The 24,117-nt window shown below is 44.4% G+C and overlaps 1 protein-coding gene across 1 annotated transcript in view; it reads right to left on the bottom strand.

Annotated features, from left to right (window-relative positions):
- GRM4 (glutamate metabotropic receptor 4) overlaps positions 1–24,117 on the bottom strand; it is a 292,252-nt gene that overhangs the window by 223,664 nt on the left and 44,471 nt on the right. Inside the window, exon 2 of the mRNA XM_083445676.1 lies at positions 14,708–15,654. Within this exon, the coding sequence (XP_083301802.1) occupies positions 14,708–15,238 (531 nt within the window). The 5' untranslated portion in view covers positions 15,239–15,654. The remainder of the gene's footprint in view (positions 1–14,707; positions 15,655–24,117) is intronic.

Raw genomic sequence — 24,117 nt, 5'->3', positions numbered from 1 at the left:
GGTCTCCGCCTATCTCAACCAATCACCCAATCCCGTCTGGGGAGGCATTGCCAGTGGATCGGCCAGGTGGGGGGGACCGCCCTACCCACACAACAGAAGGTGAATCTTACCTGCGAAGCATCAGTTGGCTCCAGAGCGTCTCCCACCCTGCCCTCCCTCAGTTAAGCCTTCTTTGCAGGTTAACCTCTTCTCCACAGGTACGCGGGCGCTGCTACGCCATGGTCGCTGTTGAAGGACTGGCTGGTTTTGCCTTTCCCGTAGCAAAACGTCACAACTTTGGCAGTTTCAGGCCTTGAGTGGAATCCTTTATCTTCCTAAATGGGGGGGGGGGTGAAGCAGTGACCCATGCCCCCCTTGTGGTGGTGATCCCAGAGTTCCACGTTAAAGGGGTCTTGAGGGGAGGCATTGGCCATACTCCAAGAGGTTGTCATTGCTCTCCCCTGCAACGGCAGAGAAATGGGGGGTGGGCTCTCTGCTTGAACATATGTTCTCCAGAGCCAGACCAATCCCCACACATTCTGGATAACCCTGATGTCTCCCAGATCCCCAGCTGGGGACTGGGAAGGATAAACGCCCAATGCCTGAGCCAAATTCTCCCTACATCTGAAACTTAATAAAGTTGTGGCCAATTTTAACCCCATAGCACATTGTCTTGAGTCATTATTCTGTTCGGGGGTCACCTGGGGTTGGGGGGACTCCGCCTGTCCATGCAATAAGTCTTTGTAGTCCAGATCCATGATGGGAGTATTGGTACTTATCTCCTACCTACCCAGGATACAGTCAACTTTTGTGAGAACCATAACAGTTGACATGCACGCACACCTATACCATAACACAAATATCATGCAACAAGAGCCATTGATGGCTGCTATTGTGCCCAAGGACTTCAAGCATTACATCTGCCAAATGAACAAGCAGGTTTTTGCCAACCAGATCAGAGTCATCTGAGTGATGATGGGGGTGCTTGACACAAAGCTGTCATTATTTGGCCACAGTCCCATGTTCTTCATCCACCATTAGATACATACACAGCAGTATCTTGCCACCCTTAAAGATTTAGGTGACAGTAAGGATATTCCACTTATCTGGTTGCATTAAAATATTCCATCTGCCCAAGTCTTTGGATCTGGGAAGCAGTGTTAGGCATTGCCACCAGCAACTGAAGAGGTCCATATGGTTGTATATAGGAATGGGGAGAAATTCAGTTTAGTTCCCATATATATTAATAACAACCTACCTTAATTGTGCTTCCCAAACAGTATGTGAACCCATCAAAATTTGTACTTCCCAATTTTGCAATAGAGTTCTCCAACCAAAGAATGTGTGCAGAAATTCATACAAAAGAATATTAGTGAAAATGCAAAAACACATTACATTAGGGGAAATGGAACCACATAAAATGTGTATGCTGGTCAAAACTGCATGCAAATGTGGCTATCGGGAGAAATGCATACTAAAACGCAAGTGAATTTTCACGAGGACTTTTAAAAAGTCACAAGCTGATGTGGAAATGGGCTGAACCAAACTTAAGATTTGAAAAAATGAGAAACAGAGAGAAACCAAAGCCGACAGATATGTCCATTATGTGTGGCAACATCCCCATTCCACAAAAGTCCCCAGCCTAAAGTTCATGTAACACCTTTCATGCTAACAGCACAAGGTGCTTTCCATTAAAAAAAAAAAATCAGCTAAGTGAGGTTTAAAATTAAATTCCCCCAAAAGCCATTTAAAAGCAAATACGTTAACGCATCTCCTCCTCCTCCTCCTCTCCTGCTTTCATACCTTCTCCCTTCCACCCCCACCCCATCTCCCAGCGAAGCAAGCATACTCAATCTTTTTTGTCTCAGCAAATGGCTTTTAAGTTCCTCTCGTTCCCTCTAATTTATATTATTTTAATTATTGAATAGCCCTCTCACTCATCGCCTGGAACATTAACGCATTTTTAAAAGGGACCTAGGAAAATCAAACTCCATCAGTGATCTGTTTTTCTGTCTCAACTAACAGCCTCCAGCTTTCCCAGGAGACCCAGCGTTTGGCTGCTGCTTGCTGGGTAAAGGGATTGAGGAGGGGGAGAGAAAATCATGAAGGGGGGGGGAATGATGTCTTAGAAAGAAACAGATACCATTTGCTAATGCTGAAATTGTGCACCTTGGGCAGAGAACACGCTTGTGCTTTGTGGATATTACATTGCAGCTGCTTCAGCATTTGCATGATATTTACATTTATCTATGCTTTTCCCTGTATCTGTGTTGCTGCTAAGGGGTTTTTTGTTCAAACAAACTTTCTAGCCTAGGGAGGTTCCTATGTATAATAGGTGCTCAGCAAGAAAATATGGTAATTATAAAGTCTTCTTATTTCTGTTCAGCTTGTATAGGGGTGGGGGCACAAACTGGAGTAGATTAAACCTGACAGCAAAATGCTCAAATGCTGGTATTTGGGTCAAATACTGCTCTTCGGTCATTTCTGCACCCTCATCCAAAAAAACGATGGCAGAATCTACCATGTTATCAATGAATTGGCTTCAGAGCCACAATCGCATTCATGGGCATTTGCATAGTCTTCCCCACAACATTTGCATATTCAGATTATTTAAACCTTTTCACTGTCAGAATAATCTTATTCTTCATACCAAACTCTATCCATTGTCGCAGTACTATAACCCTTTCGCACCAAGCTATTTTCATCCTGGTTGCATTAAAGCTTTAATTCTGCCTACCTGCAAGGGAAAGGCCATTTTCTGCAGCCTTAAAAGGTGGGCTTTGAACCCAAGTGTCAGCTCACTAGTCTATCCACTGAACCACACTGAATCACTTTTACATGACTGGTGTCCCATTAGCTCCCTTTCAGTCCTCCGGTTCAGAGACTGATTTAGCGATTGGTTACAGCACAGCAAACGATGTTGTTTTGCAATTTCATATCTGAGTTCTTCAAAACTCCAGGATGAATATCCAGTGCTCCTGGTGACTTATTACTGTTCATTTTATCAATTTGCTCTAAAACCTGACACATCAATTTGTGGCAATTCCTTAGATTTATCACTTCAAAAGAATAGCTCAGGTGTGTTTCTCCCCAATGCCTTTTGCAGCAAAAGCTGAAGCAAAGAATTCATTTACTTTCTCTGCAGTGTTCCTATCTTCATTGAGTGCACATTTTACTCCCTGATGGTCACAGCTACAACAGCTCTCCTGCAGCTTTCTTCCTTCTAATGTACTTTTTAAAGAATCTATCATTTTTGTTATATCATATTATGTCCTACAAATTCCCGACTGATCAGAATTATTAAAATCTTACAAAAGTTTGTGCTCCCAGCTATTCTCCTGCGCTTGGCTATTTAGTCATGTTGGGATGCTTGTGCCTATATAAAGTGGGCTACTGGGGCTTGCTAGGTCCTTGCCAGTATCTGGCCCTTCAAGTAAGTCCCGATCCACAACACCAGGCAAGGCTCTTGAGGAAGCCACATTTGGACACCGCCAGGAGGTTCCACTTATAAAAAATTCGGGGGTCTACTCTGGGGCAGAAGGAAGGGAGCAAAGATAGGGTGGATATCAAAACCTCAGAAAGATGGGGGAAGAACCCCTGTGGAGACACAGGCTGGCATACCTAGACCCCTAAGTAACAACAACAACAACAACAACAACAATTTATTCTTTATACCCTGCCCATCTGGCTGGGTTTCCCCAGCCACTCTGGGCAGCTTCCAACAAAATATTAAAATACAATATTCTGTTAAACATTAAAAACTTCCCTAAACAGGGCTGCCTTCAGATGTCTTCTAAAAGTCTAGTAGTTGTTTTTCTCTTTGACATCTGGTGGGAGGGTGTTCCACAGGGTGGGTGACACTACCGAGAAGGTCCTCTGCCTGGTTCCCTATAACTTGGCTTCTTGCAGTAAGGGAACCGCCAGAAGGGCCTCAGCGCTGAACCTCAGCACTGAACGATTGGGGTGGAGATGCTCCTTCAGGTATACAAGACCTAGGCCGTTTAGGGCTTTAAAGGCCAGCACCCACACTTTGAACTGTGCTCAGAAACATACTGGGAGTCAATGTAGGTCTTTCAAGACCGGTGATATGTGGTCTCGGTGGCTGCTCCCAGTCACCAGTCTAACTGCCACATTCTGGATTAGTTGTAGTTTCCGGGTCACCTTCAAAGGTAGCCCCACATAGAGCGCATTGCAGTAGTCCAAGTGAGAGATAACGAGAGCATGCACCACTCTGGGGAGACAGTCCGCAGGCAGGTGGGGTTTCAGCCTTGGTGTTCCCTCCCATGCCAGAGGCCACTTTCAGGCTCTCTCCCCAACCCCATTGGGTGGCACTAGGATCCTCATGGGTGCCTCCTTGGGGCCCAAGGTACCAATAACCTCCCAAGCTGCCTCATTTGTCCAACAGCACTGGGAGTGCACCAGGTGGGAGGCCATGAAGTCAAAATCAGAGGTGAGAAGCAGTATTGCTTCTGAACACCAGTTTCTGCTTGGGTTCTGCTTTAGAGTTCCCCTACAAGCATCTGGATGGGAAACAGGATGCTGAACTAGATTTCCCATTGACCTAATTCAGCAGGCTCTTACGAGTGCAGAAGAAGCGTCCATTTTCAAGCCAGAAGGTTGACCCTTCAAGAGCTCTAGTGCTCAGAAAGGGGGAGGGGGTAGAAGTAGAGGTCCCAAAGGTTTTAGTTCACCTCCAACCATTCTTGGGTCAAGTTGCTCTCTTGGTGCTCTCCATGGTGCTGTGTCAACTGAACTGCCTTGCTGCCATTTCCCATGAGCTCTAATACTGACCAACCTTAAGGAAGCAGAGTCAGAATCACTAGCTTAGCCTTCAGCAGCCATTGGGAACCTCCAGCAGACAGGCCTAATGATGCCCCCATTAGGCTCACAAGGTTGAATTGAGCACGCCACCTGCTCTATACCTGACATCATATGTGTGTGGCTCAGGTAAAGACTCAACTTGGTGAAAAAGGCAGGGCTTACATGTGCCGCTGATCAACAGGGTCTACAAAGTCCTACAGAGGCAAAGGAAAATGCTTGCCAAGCGCTGATGATCAGCTGGTTGTCAGCGCTTGCAAAGCACTGCTCCTTTATCCACACAGTTTGATTTCAAACTGTTTGGGCAAAGGAAAATGGATCAGCTAATGTGATGGTGATGTCAAGCATCTGGCAGTGAGGCCACCCATCAAACTTGGTCCACAGAGGGGGAGGTATGGATCTCCACCACCCCTGGTCTTCAAAGAAACCCATATTACTTGCCCCCCACACATGCCCATCTCCCAGTGTTGCTGTAGTTCCTACCCTATCGTCTGGAATAAGTACTGGAATATGATGCAGGAAATAATATATAATATACTGAGAAATGATGAGGTGATAAGGTGAAGGCCACATAAGCACTTCTTATGGGCCTGACATCTCACGTTGCATCAACCAATCACACTTTATTCCTATTTGTTTGGCAATAGAGTCTGTACCATGACTACTTAGCAGGTAGCTGCCTCTGTTCTGAATGATAAACGTGTCAAGCTATGGCAATCATTCAGCTATTAGGAACTGAGAGAAGATGTGATTTCACACTTTGGGTGTATAATCCGCAGCCCCATTATCCAATCATCTGCAATATCTGGTGTCAGGATGATATATATTAATATGGTTTCATATACTATCTATTAACGGGTTGGAAAGCAGATAAGTTGAGAGCATTAGTCTGTACAAGACAACCATGCAGAGGCTTCTGAACATATCTTAACATTACAACGGAAGTGAAAGATGGTTGAGATTTATCATCAGGTCATATTTTATGAAAGAAAGAGTCGTCATTCACCATTAGCAACTAATTCAACTGGATGAAAGAGTGTTCCCATTGGCTGTTGGATTATTTATGTGGCTCAGTTCCACTCCTGCCACATATTCATTGTGCAACCTGAGAGAAGTTCCCTAAAATGCTCTTTGCAACAATATAGCAGAAATTGGGCACTCCCTCTCAGTTTGAATCGTGTTAATTATCCATTTAGCATTTAATCGTAGTAGCCAACATGAAGCAAGTGCTCATGCCCCTCAGAATGTCAACCCTTCCTCAAAGGGGGAGCATTTTTTTACACACCCCAACTCACTCCTCATTTCCCAATCATTATAAGGCTAGGCAGATATTCATCCCTCCCCATCACCCACCTTTCTTATCCATCTTTCCTGTTCAGACTAAGTTGGGAGAGGGCAGCATTAATCTCTCAGTCGCAGCACATACAACATACTGTTTACTCTCCCTGAGCACCACATCAGCATAGTAAGTTACAACTCAGCCTCTGTAAGACAATCCACTGAACGGCAGAACTCTCTTAATGTCACACTCAACTTGCTCTTTCCTATCAAATGCACAGCTGCTTGCCATAGATTGCTCGCATATCCTGTGCTCATTCCAGATATATTGTCAGGAGCACAAATAACAATAAGGTACCCCAACAAGCTGAACTTACCTACACTGGAATGCAGTCAAAACTGCAGATAAAAATTAAAATGCTGATGGAATTTCATGCAGTTTTTTAAAAAAAATAATAATTTACAGATGGCTGCAAAATGTGGAGAATTGAACTCAAGACTAGAAAAATGAAATTGACAGATCCTCCTTTCCCTACTTGAGAAAGGGCTTTTCCTGCTGCAGCCGACCAGCTGTGAACTCCCTCTGGAGAGAGGTCAGACTGCTCCATCTTTACCTAACTTTAGGTGCACTGTAAACATTTTTTTTTTTCTGCCTGGCTTTTGCTGGATTCTAAACTTCATCCTTTTTATTTGCTTTTTTCTGTTTTAATTAATGCTTTCATATGTGTGGTTGTTTCCATATTGCTTGTTTTATATTGGCTATAACCCTGGGGGCAGGGAGGCAATTAATAATAATAACAGCACCGGCACTGCATCCATTTGGCAGCTTCCTCACATACACACATGCACCTGAATTTAGGGCACAGGAACAAATAGCAAGGTGCTTTGTTTTGCTGACACTTTACCAGCACTAGCGCCATTCTACACTACTAATACAGTATCTGGTCATAGTGCCATCAGGTCAGGACTTTGGGGCAAATATCCAGAGCCCCACTCAGCAAAATGAATTGGTGAGCCTCCAAATGCAGAAGGGCTGGCTTCGCACATTTGGAAGGAAGTGTGAAGTAATACACATTATCATCTAAAGAAGTGGAGCCAGAAGACCATTAAGTCTAGAGTCTAAAATTACTTAGTCGCACCACTGTATATAGTCCCCACACTATGGCTAGCTCTGTTCTGCTGATAATTTCACATACTCACACTTTTCCCCTGGAAGGAAGAAGAAGAAGAAGAAGAAGAAGAAGAAGAAGAAGAAGAAGAAGAAGAAGAAGAAGAAGAAGAAGTGGAGGAGGAGGAGGAGGAGGAGGAGGAGGAGGAGGAGGAGGAGGAGTTTGGATTTGATATCCTGCTTTATCACTACCCGAAGGCTAGTGGCTAACATTCTCCTTTCCCTTCCACCCTGACAACAAACACTCTGTGAGGTGAGTGAGGCTGAGAGACTTCAGAGAAGTGTGACTAGCCCAAGGTCACCCAGCAGCTGCATGCGGAGGAGCAGAGATGAGAATCTGATTCACCAGATTACGAGGCTACCTCTCTTAACCACTACACCACACTGGCTCTCAGTGTTTCTGCTGCCACTGCTCCTGTGTCAGAAATGTTCCGGTAGGGGCAGGAGGCAGGGACATTTTCTTTTCCTCCTTTTAGAAGGGTACTTATGTGCTGGTATGCAAAGAATGTATTTAATTTTAATTTAAACATTATTATTTAAATTTAAAAATATTATCAACTAGAGTCAGAGGCGCCAGGTTGTCCCCAAGATTGGGGTGGTAGTGCGTTTCATGCGCATGTGATGTCACACATGCGACACACAAGTGGCATCACATCATCCAGAGAAGGTTGAGCACTTTGCTGGAGCTGGCTGCCTGCCCTATGTGCGGCACATGTGACATTGCATGTGTGCGATGCACAACAGGCCCCTTTCCAACAAAGATTAAGGAGGCTGGAGACAGGTCAGCCGCATAGAGTTGGCACGCCTGACTATAGCTAACTTCACCCTTTCTCCATCAAAGTTCCCATAGCTCTGCTCCAGCTGTGACGGGAAGCTCTTCCACAAACACCCTTTTCCCTTAAAGCAGGAGTAGGAAACCCATGACCCTCCCAATGTGATTGGACTCCAATTCCTATTAGCCCCAGCCAGCATAATCAATGGCTATGGATGATGGGAGTTGTGGTTCAGCAACAGTTTCCCCATTCCTGTTGTAAGAGCTCCTGCCACTGGTACAGCTTAGCAAAAAGAGACAAAGTCTGTTGCTTCTCCCCCCACCCCCTCCTACTTCAGCATTAATTCTGAAGTGGATGAAAAGAATACTAGCAACAGCACAAGTTCCTGCTATAAGCTTTGTTCTAGAGCCTATGGCAATATTCCCAGCTCCCAAGAGACTTGGGTTGTAAATCACTTTGGGTTGCCCTGGGCAAGATAAAGCAACCAACAAATTCAATAAATCATCATAATAAATAGAGTACAGTCCCTACATAGCTTGAAGATGTTGGACATGCTGCATCTCAGAACCCCTAAACTCCCTAAAACTCATTTCAAAAAAAACATACTATCTGGAAGCGTTCTCTTGCTCTCCCTCCTCTGGAGTGGTTTTTGCAAGGTGGGCTTGACATAGACAGGTCTAACACTGGCATCCATAACAACAGCATAATCTACCTTGTTATTTGGAAAGGTTTTATATGTACTTGCTCCCTCTCCCACAAAGGGTCACCGACTGTACAAAGTATCCCCATCTGCCAAACAATTCGGAGAACACAATGAAAAGGGATGTTTCATTCAACAGTGACCGTGACCTTCAAAGAATTTATGCAATAGTAAGAGTTGAATCGATGAAAACTCCACTGCCCACCAGAACTCTTTCAAATGCTTTAAGCAACCCACTGTGAAAGAGTCATCTGGATTTTTCCTATTTTGCAGCCCTTTGTACTTTCAGTCTTGTAAGTATCCATTCAGAGCAGAACTATTTGAAATGGCTGATAGCACTTCCAGAAAGAACGCACGACAAGAAAAGATATAGCAAGGCAGCTCCATATCTTATACTAGTTTGCATGTGGATGTGAGAACTTTGCAGCTATGTATGCAAACAGCAAGCAAAAGGAGTATTCAATTAGCACACACTTTACTCCCTCTAATGTCCTGTCTCTCACTGGATGAAGACCATGAACTCAGATTCTGGTTTCTGTCAAAAGCTTTAATGCTCATATCAGTACACTACATAGGCAATGCAACAGCTAAAGGCAGAGCAGGTGGTATGTCTGGCTAAGCAAGCTAAGGCATTGATCCAGCGAGTGACATATTCCCTTGGTTCCTGCTTTAAAGGACGGGGCAAACACAGCTTTAGCAAGGGAAGCAAGAGACAGCTTTGGACTGGGTGGGGTCTGAGAGTGGGTGGGGTCTGTTTGCTGGTGTCACAGAGTGTGCCAGCCACTCCTCACACAGTCCAAAGTTGGCATTAGCTCTTTATTATCAAAAACAGACTTGGAAGATTTTCATCTCCACAGACTTGGCTGAGTGTCAGGCCTAATGTCAGTTCATGACATCCAGAAACATCTGGAGGGCCAAAGGATCCTCACACCTGATGTATATAAACATAAGAAGTAAACCATATGGAGAGGCAATTGAAATTTTTTGCAGATATCTCTTCTCCAGCCAGCAGGAACCTCAGGAAATGCCACTCTGATTCCTCTTCCACGCTAGGAGTGATGGCATCATCTGCTGGGGCAGTATTAGCCAGGATTATAAGCTTGGAGGTTTGGAGGACAGATACTGAAGATTTACCTCACTATTTACAAGTTTGCCCAATCTACAATAATATAAGAGCAGCCTAGTTCAAACATTTAAATATCCCAGTTGGGAAATCAATTGGATATTTGATTAACTTTTTATTAGAGGCAGGTCCCCCTACACCTCTGAAAAGTGGCCTGTTTTGCCTTTAGAGTGGCAATTTTAAGGGGAAAGGTTTGTGGGGATTATAAATTAAATTCTTCAGGGAAGCAAATTCTTATCTGACAAAATGCATGGTTTTAATCATCACTTTAACTGTGTAAAGCATTTTATTCTGTGTTATGCATTTGGATTTTTTTTAATGGCTTCACCGACACAAATTAATAATATTTGTATTCATAACATATGGATCCATACAGTTGGCATGGCTATGGATTCTCTGTCTCCCTGGGGGCATGACTATGGAGGGTTCCTCCACTTCAGAATTTACCACTGCATTACAGCTGTTGTTTCCACCACTATGGAACTGTGAGACACAATTTACAAGGACATTAATCCACAGCACATGTATGGGGTAAGTTTCCATCCAAAGGATTTTATCTTGATGGATTTGCCTTCGAACTTCTCTGACACCTGGCAAAATGGCTCACTCTGTCTAAGATACTATGGAGACTTGCTGTGCTAAAAATGCTTCTGCTTCCTGCATTTTACATCACCTCCCGTGGCATCCTTGAGAATATACCTATGTGTGTCTGTGAATACAGCCCACTAGCCAGACACCAGACTCTAGCCTGCTTTGTTTAGCAGGTAAATTAGATCACAGGGTGGTATGTCTGCCAAAAAAATATATTAAGCAGCACTGTGAACAATGCAACAAAATGCCTATTAAAGAAGGAACATCAAACTTCCCTCAAACAGTTTCTCACATCACTGCAATGCCGCAAGAGGATAGGTTTGAAGGCGAGGTGTGTGCTTCTTGACCTCTCAGTTTAGAGTCTAACAAATCCATGCACTTTGGAACCTCACAGCAAGAATCAACACAGATCTATGAGCACTTCCCACTTACAACATAAACTGCCTAACTTTTCAGCTAAAGGAAAATTTGGGAGTAAGCTTTTACTGGATCCATGGAATAGAACTAATTCTGAAAGCATGATCAGCAGGAGACATTGACTATTTGCAGCTAGGAAAGGGCTTACATGCTCTACAGGGGTCCATTTAAGGAAGGTAAGAAGGACATTTTTCTCATCACCCCAAGTTTTTCATACTTCATTCAATTAAGCGTGTGTGTGTGTGTGTGTGTGTGTGTACATGGCTCTCTTCTTCTCATTTAACTCCAACAACAACCCTGTGACATAGGTTAGTCTGAGAGGCAATTCATGGCCAAGGTCATCCAGTGAGCTTCATGGCCAAGTGGGGATTTGAACCCTGGTCTCCCTGGTCCTAGTCCAACACTCTAACCACTACGTTATGTTGGTTCAGTGCCAGAGAAAATAGATTGCAACACAGCAAAATCCAGTTGCTTCTCAAACCAGGAAAGGTATCCACCCTCCCAAAAAGACTCTGCAAACACCCTGGATGTGTTCTGTACAGGTGAGTAATAGCATGGTGAAAGACTGGGAAATGTATGTTCTGACATTTCACAGGCTCTCGGCTTTAGTAGACTTACACACATAAAGATTTCATGGAAATAATAAAGTAAACTCATGCCTACAAAAGCTCGGGACACAATACATATGTCAAAAGGTATCAAATGATTATTTGTTTGTTTACTACTCTTACTTCTAGCGAGAGGAAGTCTGCAGTCTTCTGCACATTTACCTGGCAGTAAATCCTATTGACATCAATCAGACTTCCTTCTGAGTGCATATGCTTAGAATTTCTCTGTTAGTAACAAATGATGCTTGCACCCTGTGTCTTGTTTTCATATGCAAATAGAGGCAGTAAATAGAAATGCAAATATTTTAATATTTCTTTGACATCTTCAGAATACATAAAGAACAATATTAATTAAAATGATACCCTTGAAACTAGCATTCAGCGAGGGAGTTCTAATCCACAGCATAGGAACTCACCAAGGTTCTCAGCACTGGAAGCTGGCAGAAGAGAAAAGTCTTTGCCAGTTTTCCTGAATGGTCCTTAGAGCCACTGTAGCCACAGTAATGTTACTCATTACAAAAGTTCATCCCCTTTGGGGATGGAAAGTGGCTGCTTCTGGCATTTGCAGCCACGGGAAAGTATTTAGGTGACTTGCTGAATGCACCTGAGCATTTGCCCAAGTGTATAAAGTGTTGCTACTGAGAATGAAACACCTGGTCAAGTTTCATGCAAGTATTGCCTAGTTCAGTTGAACCACAAAGACATCTACAGTACATGGAATTGTACGCCTAAGCAACCAGTTCAGCAGTCTGTAGGTGTGGAAAGATCTAGCCTTGTCACAGGAGACCTCTGGCAAGCTACAATTCAGAGTAAAAAGAGAAAAATAATTCCATTCAAAGAAAGAATGCATTCCACATCCCGAGGGTTACTAAAGTTGCAGGTAGCTATGTCGCTCCACCAGAAAGAGTCAAGAGCAACAGTGGGTGACAACCTTATTATTAACAACCTCTCCCTGAGGCTGAGAGGCGCCGTCCCTTCAACATGCACCAGATTTGCTGTCAAATGTGAGTGCTTCCTGGATAAGGTGCCTGGCTGCTCTCCCCCTCTCTCACACCACACTGGCCATTCTGCTCTCCTCTCACATGGAGTCCAGAACCATTCTGGGGGGAGGCAGATGGTGGGTGTCTTCAGCCTTGGCTGGCACAGTGATTCACAGCACATTTCCCCATGCTGCTGCAGATGCCTCCTCACCCGCATCATCCAGTGAAGTGGCACTACTCTGATCTTCTACTCTGGGGTCCATACCTAACAGTGCCACTGATACGTACAAACACAGTTCCAGGGCCAAACTGGAAAAGAGCTCAAGAGCAGCTGCCTTAAGGAATTAGACAGAATGACAACTCCAACACAGAAGAAGAACATGGCAGGAAATCAACTGACCACTGTCCACTGACCAAATTAAAAAGTAGTATTAAAACCTTTTTAAATGAAGGGCTGAGAAGTCAGGCACTGAACCCATCGTATCCATTACACAATCCACACCCAAACTCCACACAGACATTTGTGTAACAGGGGTTCATGACTATTAAGCTAAAACAAGGGAAGGGAACGTCAGGCTTCAGGGCTGAATGTGACCCTCCAGGGCTCACGGGTTGGCCCTTGGGACTTTCTCCAGACCATACCACACACACACACCCTGGCCTTGCCTCACACCCTCCTCGAGTGCCTGGCTGGAATGTGTGCTTGAACTCTGACAGATCCTCTTGCTTCCCTGGATGGAAGCAGGGAGGATTTTCTGAGAGTATGTGGAGAAGGTAAAGGTAAAGGGACCACTGATCATTAGGTCCAGTCGTGACTGACTCTGGGGTTGCGGCACTCATCTTGCTTTATTGGCCGAGGGAGCCGGCGTACAGCTTCCGGATCACGTGGCCATCATGACTAAGCCGCTTCTGGCGAACCAGAGCAGTGCATGGAAACGCCGTTTACCTTCCTGCCGGAGCGATACCTATTTATCTACTTGCACTTGATGTGCTTTCGAACTGCTAGGTTGGCCAGAGCTGGGACTGAGCAACGAGAGCTTACCCCATCACTGGGATTCAAACCGCCAACCTTCTGATCGGCAAGCCCTAGGCTCTGTGGTTTAACCCACAGCGCCACCCGCATCCCATGTGGAGAAAGCATACTGCATAAAGGCAAAATTTTACATTCGTTGCTGTGCCCACTTTTGCCTCTGGCGAAAGGGCAGCCTCCAGTGGCATGCTGCCCTCAGAAGGTGGATCAGAAAGGCATTTAACCCTCAGGCTGAAAAGTGTTTCCCACTCCTGATATGAAATTTGCCAAATGCCACTTGCTCCCATTAGAACCATAGATACTGGTATTACAGTACAGAAACCGCTGGTTTACATTGGAATTTAAAACACATCAGCAATGTCAGGTGTGCTGCCTTACACAGCGAGTCTGCCACATGAGTAGTAATTCCATGAACACAATTATTTTCTCTTAAGAGGAACACACACCCTCTCATGACACACTTTGCAATTCCACCCAGCACTATTTTTTAAAACAAAATTGTAGTGGGGGGGGGGGATATGTTGCTGTCAATGTGACTGAGAAGTTTTGGAATGAGAGGTATGAGGTAATTATTCTGGGTAGCCTAGTGCTGGATATTCTGAGGTAAATTAGGCCAGGGAGATGTCCGTCACATACCCCTAGAGCCAACTGCGTCCCCCCAGGGTTAGAAATTGCCACGTGCATTAGAAGAAGGTCTTTCCCCTCATGCTGCTTTCACGGAGCAAGTCTCTCATTCTCCACACCCCCTCACCCTCCCACAGCAGCTTCTGGGATACACGCAGCATGAATATTCTTCTCAGCTGTAAAATGAACCATATAATTCCCTCCACCCTTCTCCACGCTGAAGAACGCCCTCCCCACAATATCTAATGGCATCGACTCACCAGCTTTCCCTCACACAAGTGGCAGATGCAGAAGGGGGGAGGGGAGAAACCCTGCTCAAAATATCATGGTTGGAAGGGAGAGGAAGGGTCAGCCTCCCCAAGGGAGACAGGGAGCTCTTTAAACACCCACAGAGACGCAGAAAGAGATTCTGTTCTCCTCCCTTTTCCCCGCCAGGGAGCAAGAACTTAGCCTGTATAATTATTGTAAAAACTACTTTAATGTTTTTTCCACTTAACAGTCGCTGGTGGTGATTTTAGCAGCTGCGGCGGGAAGGAGAAAAAGGATTGAATTGCAAATGATCCTGTGCAGTGAAAGGAGGAGGTGGAAAAGGAGAAGAGGAAGCTCACACTCACTTACCTTGAAGAGGCGCAATATGTTGGCCACCATGATGGAGACGGAGCTGCCGGAAGCGCCAATCACCCCAACCACACGCTCTGGCTTGGTGATGATAGGTGGCCCACCATTGACACAGCGCACCTCTGTGCTGTCCTTCTCAATCAAGGCCTGGACAAAGGTGAGGGACTGTTCCAAGGCATGGGTATCTCGAGAGCAGGTGTCAAGGATGCGAGCCCCCAAGGTGATATTGGGGAGTAAGTCAGGATCGTTGTTGATGCGATCCAGAGCAAAAAGCATAGCCTCTAGGCGGTGAATCCCCTTCTCTTTCTTCAGCTCACCACATGCCTTGCCCTCAGAGCCCCTCCCATGGACAGGGAAGAGGCCTCCAAGGGTGATATCCCCATCCAGACGGATAGAGTTCATGTGGGGATGTCCTTGACCTTTCGGTTTAGCTGAGCTGACTGGATGATACCACCAGTCACAGCAGACACTCAGGAATAGACAGAAGGAGAGTTGCTCCATGCACAAAGATCCCCAGTTCTTCCCAATCATTGCCAAAGACCCCTTGAAACTCAACCCTTCCAACCTAAAGACCCATGGAGATCAGGGACTCTTGTCATCAAAATCCACTTAGCTTTGCTGGCTTGGAGACTGGTTCCACATTGAACTCTGGAGAGGGGAGAGGAATAACCTTCAAAGGGCCAATACTGAAAGGGGAAATTGAGCAGTGGTCTTCTGGAGGGGACAAACCATGGTTATCTTCCCTGTCGCTTTTCTGTCAAGATTTCCAGTCTACTCCAGTATCCATTCCAAGGCAGGTGGTGAAGAAAGTGCAGAGTTTGGAGGCGTTTACAAGGTCCCCTTTTCGGTCCTCTGGAGGATTGCAGCCAAGCAACTAAAGAAGGGCCTCAGGCTTTGCATAACTTCACATGGAGATGTATATCCCTTTTGTTCCTTTCTCCACAATCCTTGAAAGGGAAAGAGAGAAACAGAAAGAAAATCAAATGGAAGCATAAAAAAGGACATCAGCTATTCAGATCTTTTTATCAGGGAGCTTGACAGAATGGTGTGAGTTATTGTACAAAAAGCTTCAGGATTCGCTTGATCAGTTTCATCACCCTTATTTCATTACGCTTTGAGAGAGACCATGTTTGTACAAAAGCAACACAGAGAGGGAGGGGGGGAGAAACATTGTTTTTGAAAATGCCTAACCTCTGTATCTCATTCACAGATTTGAAGCAGGTTTGCACTACTGAAAACTTGCTGGGCTACATAGAACACCCAAATCCATGAAAGCCAACCTTTGTTTTCCCCTTTGGCAGGAAAGGATGAATAAATTCATTATACCTTGTAAGTGCTTATTAACAACCATATCATATTTTTTTAAAAAGGGGGGGGGGAAGGGTAAAGGGGAAACATTTGCCTGCTTTGTTGATTTCAAAAAGCTGCTCATTCCATCTGGCAACCAGAACTGAACAGCAAGATTAGCACACAGTGGAAGTACAGGAAAAATATACAAACTCATTGAATCAATACACCCATCTAATAGATGCAGGGTAAGTACCCCAGAGAAAATGGGTATAGTACAATTTTGTACTGGGCTGATTTGGCATAAAGCAGATTATGTAGTGCTCATCATCAGGGCAGCTGAATTCCACTGCCAAAGAGTGAGAGATGTAAGAAAGAAATGCAGTCTTTCATTGGCCATGGGGCTCAGCTGCTGTGAACTTATTTGGAGGGTTGAGAGTGGCTACTTATATTGAAATGAAGGCAAGTCAGAGAGACTCCTTTCCTTTCATCACATGCCAAAACATTAATGACTGTCATGGTCCCCATTATCCAGCTGCTAGATAAAAAAGTGTCTTTTCCCATATTGACTCTCCTGTCTCCTTAAGTCAGCAAATGAGGCCCTCCTAATGTCCCTGCACTGGATGAGATACAAAGCCTGGAACCTGGGGAAGGGCTTTTCCAGTGGTATATGGAACTCCTACCCCACTGGGGTTTATCTTGCCAGCTCACTCCATTATTTTACATAGGTAAGGACCCAACTCTTTCTCCAATATTCAGGAAAGCGGTAGAATTGTTCTGATGAATTTGGTGAGTCTTCCCATTGCACTTTTTTTAATGAAGTTGCACTTTATAGCTGTTGCGATTTTAAATATATTTTCTTTTAAGTGTGTACTTGTTTTATCTGTGGCCATAAGATGAGGGCAGCATATAAATATTCATATAAACAATAAGAATAATAATGCCATCATAGGAGTTGCACCATATACCAAGTCAGATCATTGGTCCATCAAACTTGGTAATCTCTGCACAAGGGTTGGGCAGAAGGTAGATCTGAATCTACAGGAGATCTCTAACTAATTTCCAGTAGATCAGCAAGGCTTTTTGAATTTCTGACAGCAGATAAATTATTTTCCTCTGCTGTAAATAATATTGCTGAAGTGAAGAGAGTTTGGGATGACTAGGAGTGGGGGTTTGTGTGGAAGGGCTGTGTGCTCTATCCAGTTCTGACACTCAAAACAAATCCCCAGGCTAAGAATTATTTAATGGTAAACAAATGTTGTTTGCACCTTGCTCAGTTTTGTGCAAGAAGTGGTGGCTCAGGATCTTTGGGGGGGGGGGTAGTAAAACAACAACAACAATGTAAGTTTTGAAAGCCTGAAGTCTAGCCACTCCTGCTCTGCATTGGCTGGCAGTGGCCCTCCAGGATTTCAAACCTACCTGAGTCTTTCTCAGTCCTACCTGGAGATGTCAGGGCCAAACCTTGAAATCTTCACATGCAAAGCATGTACTCATCAGCCCTTTACAGTGCAGAGACATAGGAACAGGAGTGTGTGTCTGACAGATAGGTTTAACAGAGCACTGAGAAAAAAGGTGAGCCAATTAAAAACTAAATTATGAATTAAACTCCTGAGGCTCTTTGGGGCCAGTTGAAGTTGGTTTCAAGCTAATGATCAGGATGGAGATTTAGAATTTCATCATATACAAGGAGGCTAAGCTTCATAAATTTCAGGGTTCCAGTCTATCCCGAAGGTGTCACAGTCACACTCCTTTTAACAGAGAAGGAGTAGAGCCGATCATAAAAAAAAGCTGAGACGGATAGATTTTGCAGTTTGCAGCCTAGACACTAACTTATTCACACATTTATTAAGAGCATCATCCACAGTAAGTTTTGAACCAAGGACCCTCTGGGGGCTAAGCTAGAGCCATGCTTCCTCCGCCACCCCTTCTTGCATGAAAATTTAGGACCCCGAAGCCTCATCAGACCTGTGATGGTATCCCCAAGGTAATTGGGCACTGTCCTTTACTGCTATATAACATCCCCCTCCTGTTAGCAGACTTTGTGCAGTTGCATACTCCTTTGTGCAGCTCAGACTCAACTATTTATATTAGGGAACCTGTGTTTCTCTCCTGCATCCCAATGTTTCTGGAATCCAACTCCCATCAGCCCCAGCCAGCACGGCCAGTGACCAGGGATGATAGAATCTGTAGTCCAGTAGCATCTGGAGGACCATAGGTTAGACACCTCTATTTTATGTCACTCTTGCCAGTTTCTGCCTCACTCCCTGGCCTTGCTAAACCTCTCCCTGTTCCTGATCTTTCCATTAGGTACAGTGAAGACATCACCACAGGCATTGAGACCCTCCCGCCTCCAGTCATTCCCATCCTCCTGAGCCAACACTCAGTGGCCAAGCTATACAGCTAACTCAGGCCATACATGTTTGTGCAAGCTACTCTGCACTGTGGCTATTACTGCTATTGTGGCATTAGCAGACAGATACCAGGAGGAGTAAGCAGAAGTACTGGAGACCCAAAGGCCCTCTTAGCTAGTGTGCTGTCCTCTGATACAATGAAGGATGCTGTCTTGTCGCCAGTGTTGAAGTGAAAGCCAACAGCCAGTCCAGTTGGCTTCTGTGTATGGAATGGTGCAGGGGAGGGAGTGCCATCTTATCCATAGCCTTAGGCTGCAAAATATATTGGGCTGGCCCCGGCCCTACTGTTTACTTCTCTCCACCCCACCCTTCCTGCTCTGCCAGTGGATATCCTGCCTGACCTTGGGCAAGCCATTATGCTGCTATTTTCTCTGCCTGGTAGAATGTGATAATAGCAGTTCCTTACCTTTGCAAAATAAATAAAACAAACAAACAGTCCATTTAAGCAACATGGGTCACAAGTGTTCATTCCGCATCCCTGGTATCACTGCATTCATCTTGATAATGTGATGTCCTCCCGGAAAATGCCTTTCTACAAAAATTGCACAACCAATTCTAATAAAAGCTCAGGAAAGCACAGGAAAAGAAACAGGATTGTTGGTCAATGCTGATATCTGTCCGTATAAGTAAACTCCCTTGAGGGGAGATTGTTATTAACAGTTGAGTGCAATTCTTAGGCCACAACCTTCTGGCCTTCCTCCTCAAGGGAAGAAGCACCTCCTGAAGCTGTTTGATTAAAATGTGCAAACACTTCTAACATGACAGTTCTCTCCCAGCAAAGAATAGCTAGGAGTTTAAAGAGAGGACCTGGTATGCAGAATATATCTGGAAACCCCCGTCTTCCAGGTATTCATCCATACACTCCCTGAAAGTGAGCATCAGGGACTCAGAAAGTCTCACAGTTAAAACTGATCAAACAGCACAACATTGCATAAGGGGCTGCATGGCAGTGTTGGAAAAAGTCAGAACATGGAAATTTCCATGCACAGCACTAAGCAATCCCCAGTGATCAGCTTATCGTAGGTCCTTGTGAATCTCAGTCCATGGGGCTTTGAAGGTGCCTTCTGCAAACACCCTCTCAACCCAGCCATGTCTTTAGTGGCCCCACACCTGATGTCATGTATGATATCAGGTGTAGGGTACGTTGGGGAGGCTTGGCTAAAACAGCCCCATAGGCCAAATGGGGAGGCACAGGAGGTCTTAAGAAGCCTATGATCCATAGGTTTACAACTGCTGCATAAACAGTCAGGCAAGTAACATGCAATGTTCTGTTTCTTAGCCCTTCAGTCCCAAAGGTCTGGCAAACAGAGTCTTTTTTGCTTGTCCTAAGAGGGATACCACTACAAAGAAGGATCTGCTCCCGTCAATGGCAAATCTTGCCTCTGAGAGCAAAGATATCCAGAGCAAGTCTTCACTCAAAGATGCTTGGCGGAAGTCATATAAGAGGAGGTGCTTGATGGGACATCCCTTGAGGCAGGTAGAATTCAGGTCTGCAGTAGTGCCATTGCTAAATTCCAGGTCCTAAAGGCTTCTAGGTGCTGATTTGAATATACCTCTGATTGGATTTGGGATGACCTGAAGCCTGGTTCATAACTGATCCATAAAGGATAGAATTCCCAAAACTGGGATTGGTGGAGTTTGACAGTATCCTAGTTATAATCCACCAAGCACTTGCCTGAGGCTGTACTCATAAGCCGCATATCAGGCGCATATAGAGCTGTGCTCTAGCCCAGGCAAGCAATTTCTCTCCCCTTGCCTAAATGAGAGATAATTGTTTGTTGCTTACCTTCTTCACAAGGGCTGTTGTGTGGATTAATTGCATGCTGTTTGTAACCCACTTTGAAGACGAAAAGCCCTGCATTATATATTCGTATTAGAAAACAAATAACTTTTCAATACTAACCAGTGAAATGTCAAGATTACTTAGCGAAAAGGGGCTGAATGAAAGGATTGCTAATGCAAGTTTTTAGGCTCCGAAAAACACTGTGAGTCCAATCAGTGTCTCTGTACGTCATCTACTGAGCCAACAACAAGCAATGACTCGACTTGCTTGTGAAATCACTTACACAGAGATGCCAGTCCTTTAGCTCACTCCATGATCCTAGCATTCACATAAACTCTGTTTGGCTGCTGCATGTTTTCAATGCCAGCTCAGAATATGATAATATTGAATTGGCTGTGTGAGCTATGTATCTCAAGCCCAAACAGCAATTCTGCAAACCATTCATCACCCTATTTAGGAAGATTATTTTTTTTATCATGCAAAAGTGGGCACTGACTTTGGACACTTCCAGATAACCTGCTGATTGAGCATTCATCCTAGTTTGTTTGCAGGGAGATTAAATGGTGTTGGCTAGTTAATGAGCATTCATCTCAATTTGTTTGCAGGCATAAGCACCAGCTCCTAGAGGCCAAGGTAGTTTCAGGCCCTCCCAATGTTTTTTGAGGGGGCCAAACCCCCTCAATATTCAGTGTGCATTCAGCAATGCCCCCGGCTACTCGCGACGTCATGCAGGCAATGTCAAGGCATTGCACGACGTCATGTGTGCGACATCAGAACATCACGTTGGGCCCCCTCAACCAACTTGAACAGATGGCACCTCTGTTTACAGGAGAGGTCAAAGATGATGTTGCATCAAAACAAGTGTCATCTCATACTTTCCAGTGCATATCCCCATCACAAAAAGTCATATATTTTGGGGAAGTAGGCTTGTTACACAAGTCCTACCAAATAATTGTGCAGCCTGAATTTGCCAATATGCGATTGAATCCCATCCAAAAAATAGCAACACTCTGAAAGTGTCCTTTGTGGCAAAACTCATGCACCTCAAACATAAGGCTTGTGGGAATTATTTTATCTATCTATCTATCTATCTATCTATCTATCTATCTATCTATCTATCATCTATCTATATATAACAAACCCTTCCTCCAAGGAGTCAAGGCAGCATGCATGGTTTTCCCTCCCCATTTTATCCTGTGAGGTACGCTGAGCTGAGAAAAAGAGGGGGAGAGTGGCTAAATCAAAGTCATCTAGTGAGCTTTGTGTCTGAGTGGAATTTGAACCTGAGCCACCCCGGTCCTAAAGTGTGACATTTTAACTACTAGGCCACACTTGCCACTACTTACATAAGTGGTGGTACATTTGAGTGTGGTGATAAAAACCAAGAGCCCCAGAATAATCCTAAACCTCTTAGCAGTGTGTATATGAACATATACGAGTGCTAGAACAACACATGGAAAATTCTGAAAAGGTGAGCAGGATGTGCAAAGGTGTGTCCCTTTCCCTTCTGCTTTCATACCTGTGACAGTGTCTCATGCTAAACATGGAATACACATTTAGGCCCAAAGCATGAACACAAATGGAGCTATTTCCCTTTTGATTTGTTCTCCTTTTAAGGATGTGCCTTGCCTCGTTCCATCTTTGAAGTGCCCCTCGCTGTGTTTTATCATTTTAAAAAAGCAAGCAAGTGGGCTTTCCTACACAGCAAGCCTTTCTTATCCCCTTCTTTGTCCCATCTCTTGTTCCATATGTAGAGTTGAAGAGCTTCTGTTTCTAGGTAGGCCACAGCAACACGGGACATCTCTCCCATTACAGAACTCATAATCACCTCAATGATTATGCCTCAGTGGTGCAGTTGTTAATTTGCAATAACAAACCCATGTTAACATCCTTTGAATCAACACTGGAACTCTTGAATATGCAAACAAGCCCTCAGTAACGGTGCTAGGTGATAGCTGAAGCTTTAATTAAGGGTCAATATGCAGTTAGGTCAGGGATTTATGATGCATGAGCAGCCAGGCCATAGTGTTAAACTGAGGGGAAAACAATTTGTTGAATGATATGGAGATGGTTCACAGAATTCACAATCAACTTAAAAGAAAGAAGTCGGTGCTCACAGAAATGTCCACAGGCCAGGCTGGAACTGTCTTGCATGTTGGGTAATATCAGAACACTGGCAATACTGAATTTGGGGGGAGAGGCAAATGAGGTACTGGAATGAGGCAGGATAACTTGAGATATAACATTGTTCTCATATGCTAGAGCAGGGGTGGGGAACTGTGAAGCTCCAGGTACTGTTGGTCTTCAGCTCTGATCATCCCCACCCATCAGCCATGCTGGTTTGTCTGGTAGAGTCCAATATCATCAGGAGGGCCACAAGCTCCCCATCTGTGTACTAAAATCAAAGCTGCCATGAGAACAGGGACCTATTATTGTTAATCAATAGGCAACCAGTACAAAATTAAGGCTGCAGTCCTCAAATCACTTACTCCAAGCTATTCACAACAGAGGCCTCTCTGAAAGAATATCTCCAAAGGTACCAGAGTAGAAGAGAAGCTCTGAAATGAATCAGACCAAAGGGGGTCGCTTGAAACAGCCACAGCTATACTGTCAGGACAAGGGAGCGGGAACCGCAGGCAATTAAGCAAAACATCTGCCTAGCCAGAAACTCCAAGGAGAACTGTCAGCTTGCTACCGTCCAGAGAAAGCCTGCTATGGCTGAAAACCAGGTTCCCTGGGACAGGAACTAAGAAGCAGGGGGTCTGTCTGTTAGGAGGGTGAATGCATGGCCAGGCTAGATGGCCCCATTGCAGTCACTCAGCACCCAAAAGGAAGGGAAAGAACACAAAGTACTATTAGTATTCCAAGCACAGAAAGGTTAAGAGGAAGGGGGGAGGAATCTCAAATTGGAAGGATGCTAGCATTAGCAGTTGGTCCCCTGAAGAGCAGCAATTAAAGAGCCGTTTAGTGCTGAAAAGCAGCTTTTGGAATATGGAAACGTGGGGTTCCACATTCATTACCTTTTGAGTAATTTTTGTTCAGTTTGAAAGGTTTTAAAAAATCCCCCCTCATCTGCAATTTTTGTTTATGACTTAAGGGCTTGTTCCTATTTTACCTCTGCGGCATGAGAACTGTTGTCCTGTAGATCCTTCCCAGGGATTATATTCCTGACATCTGTGGAAGGGAGAACTAGCCTGGTTTCTGTCCACACAAGTCCATATAATAGGGCCTTAGACTAGCAGCTTCTTGTGAGCCTTGAACTAGCTGCATGGGAAAATACCACTGCACTCAGATTCCCATGGAAGGATTAACATTTATGCATCTCTTTCCCTTGTTGAATGGAAGAAAATGGGTTGGGGCAGCCTTAAATAGGACAGATCTCCCCTAACCTATAAAGGCCACCAGGGCAGGTTCGCTTTAAAAAAGGAGAAGGCAGCCATCAAATAAATATGCCTGGTGCCTCCCCTCCTTTGGGTCTGGGCTGCCTACTCAGCTGTTGTTGCTGCTGTTAAATTTTCTATACTGCACTCTATCCAAAGATCACAGAGCAGTTTACAATATAAAAACCAAAAATACATAACATAGTAACAGATGAAAACAATACTGTACACCCACTTCCACAGATTAAAGGATAATAGTTTAATTAGATGATGATGATGATGATGATAGATAGATAGATAGATGATAGATAGATGATAGAGATAGATAGATAGATAGATAGATAGATAGATAGATAGATAGATAGATGATAGATAGATATAGATAGATATAGATAGATAGATAGATGATAGATAGATATAGATAGATAGATATAGATGATAGATAGATAGATAGATAGATAGATGATAGATAGATAGATAGATAGATAGATAGAGATAGATGATAGATAGATGATAGATAGATGATAGATAGATAGATGATAGGTAGAT

The sequence above is a fragment of the Podarcis tiliguerta genome (assembly GCF_965153285.1).
Source record: "Podarcis tiliguerta genome assembly, chromosome: 6".
Taxonomy (NCBI): Eukaryota; Metazoa; Chordata; class Lepidosauria; order Squamata; family Lacertidae; genus Podarcis; species Podarcis tiliguerta.
The sequence above is the reverse complement of the archived record's forward strand: the minus strand, read 5'-3'. Positions and strand labels throughout refer to the sequence as shown.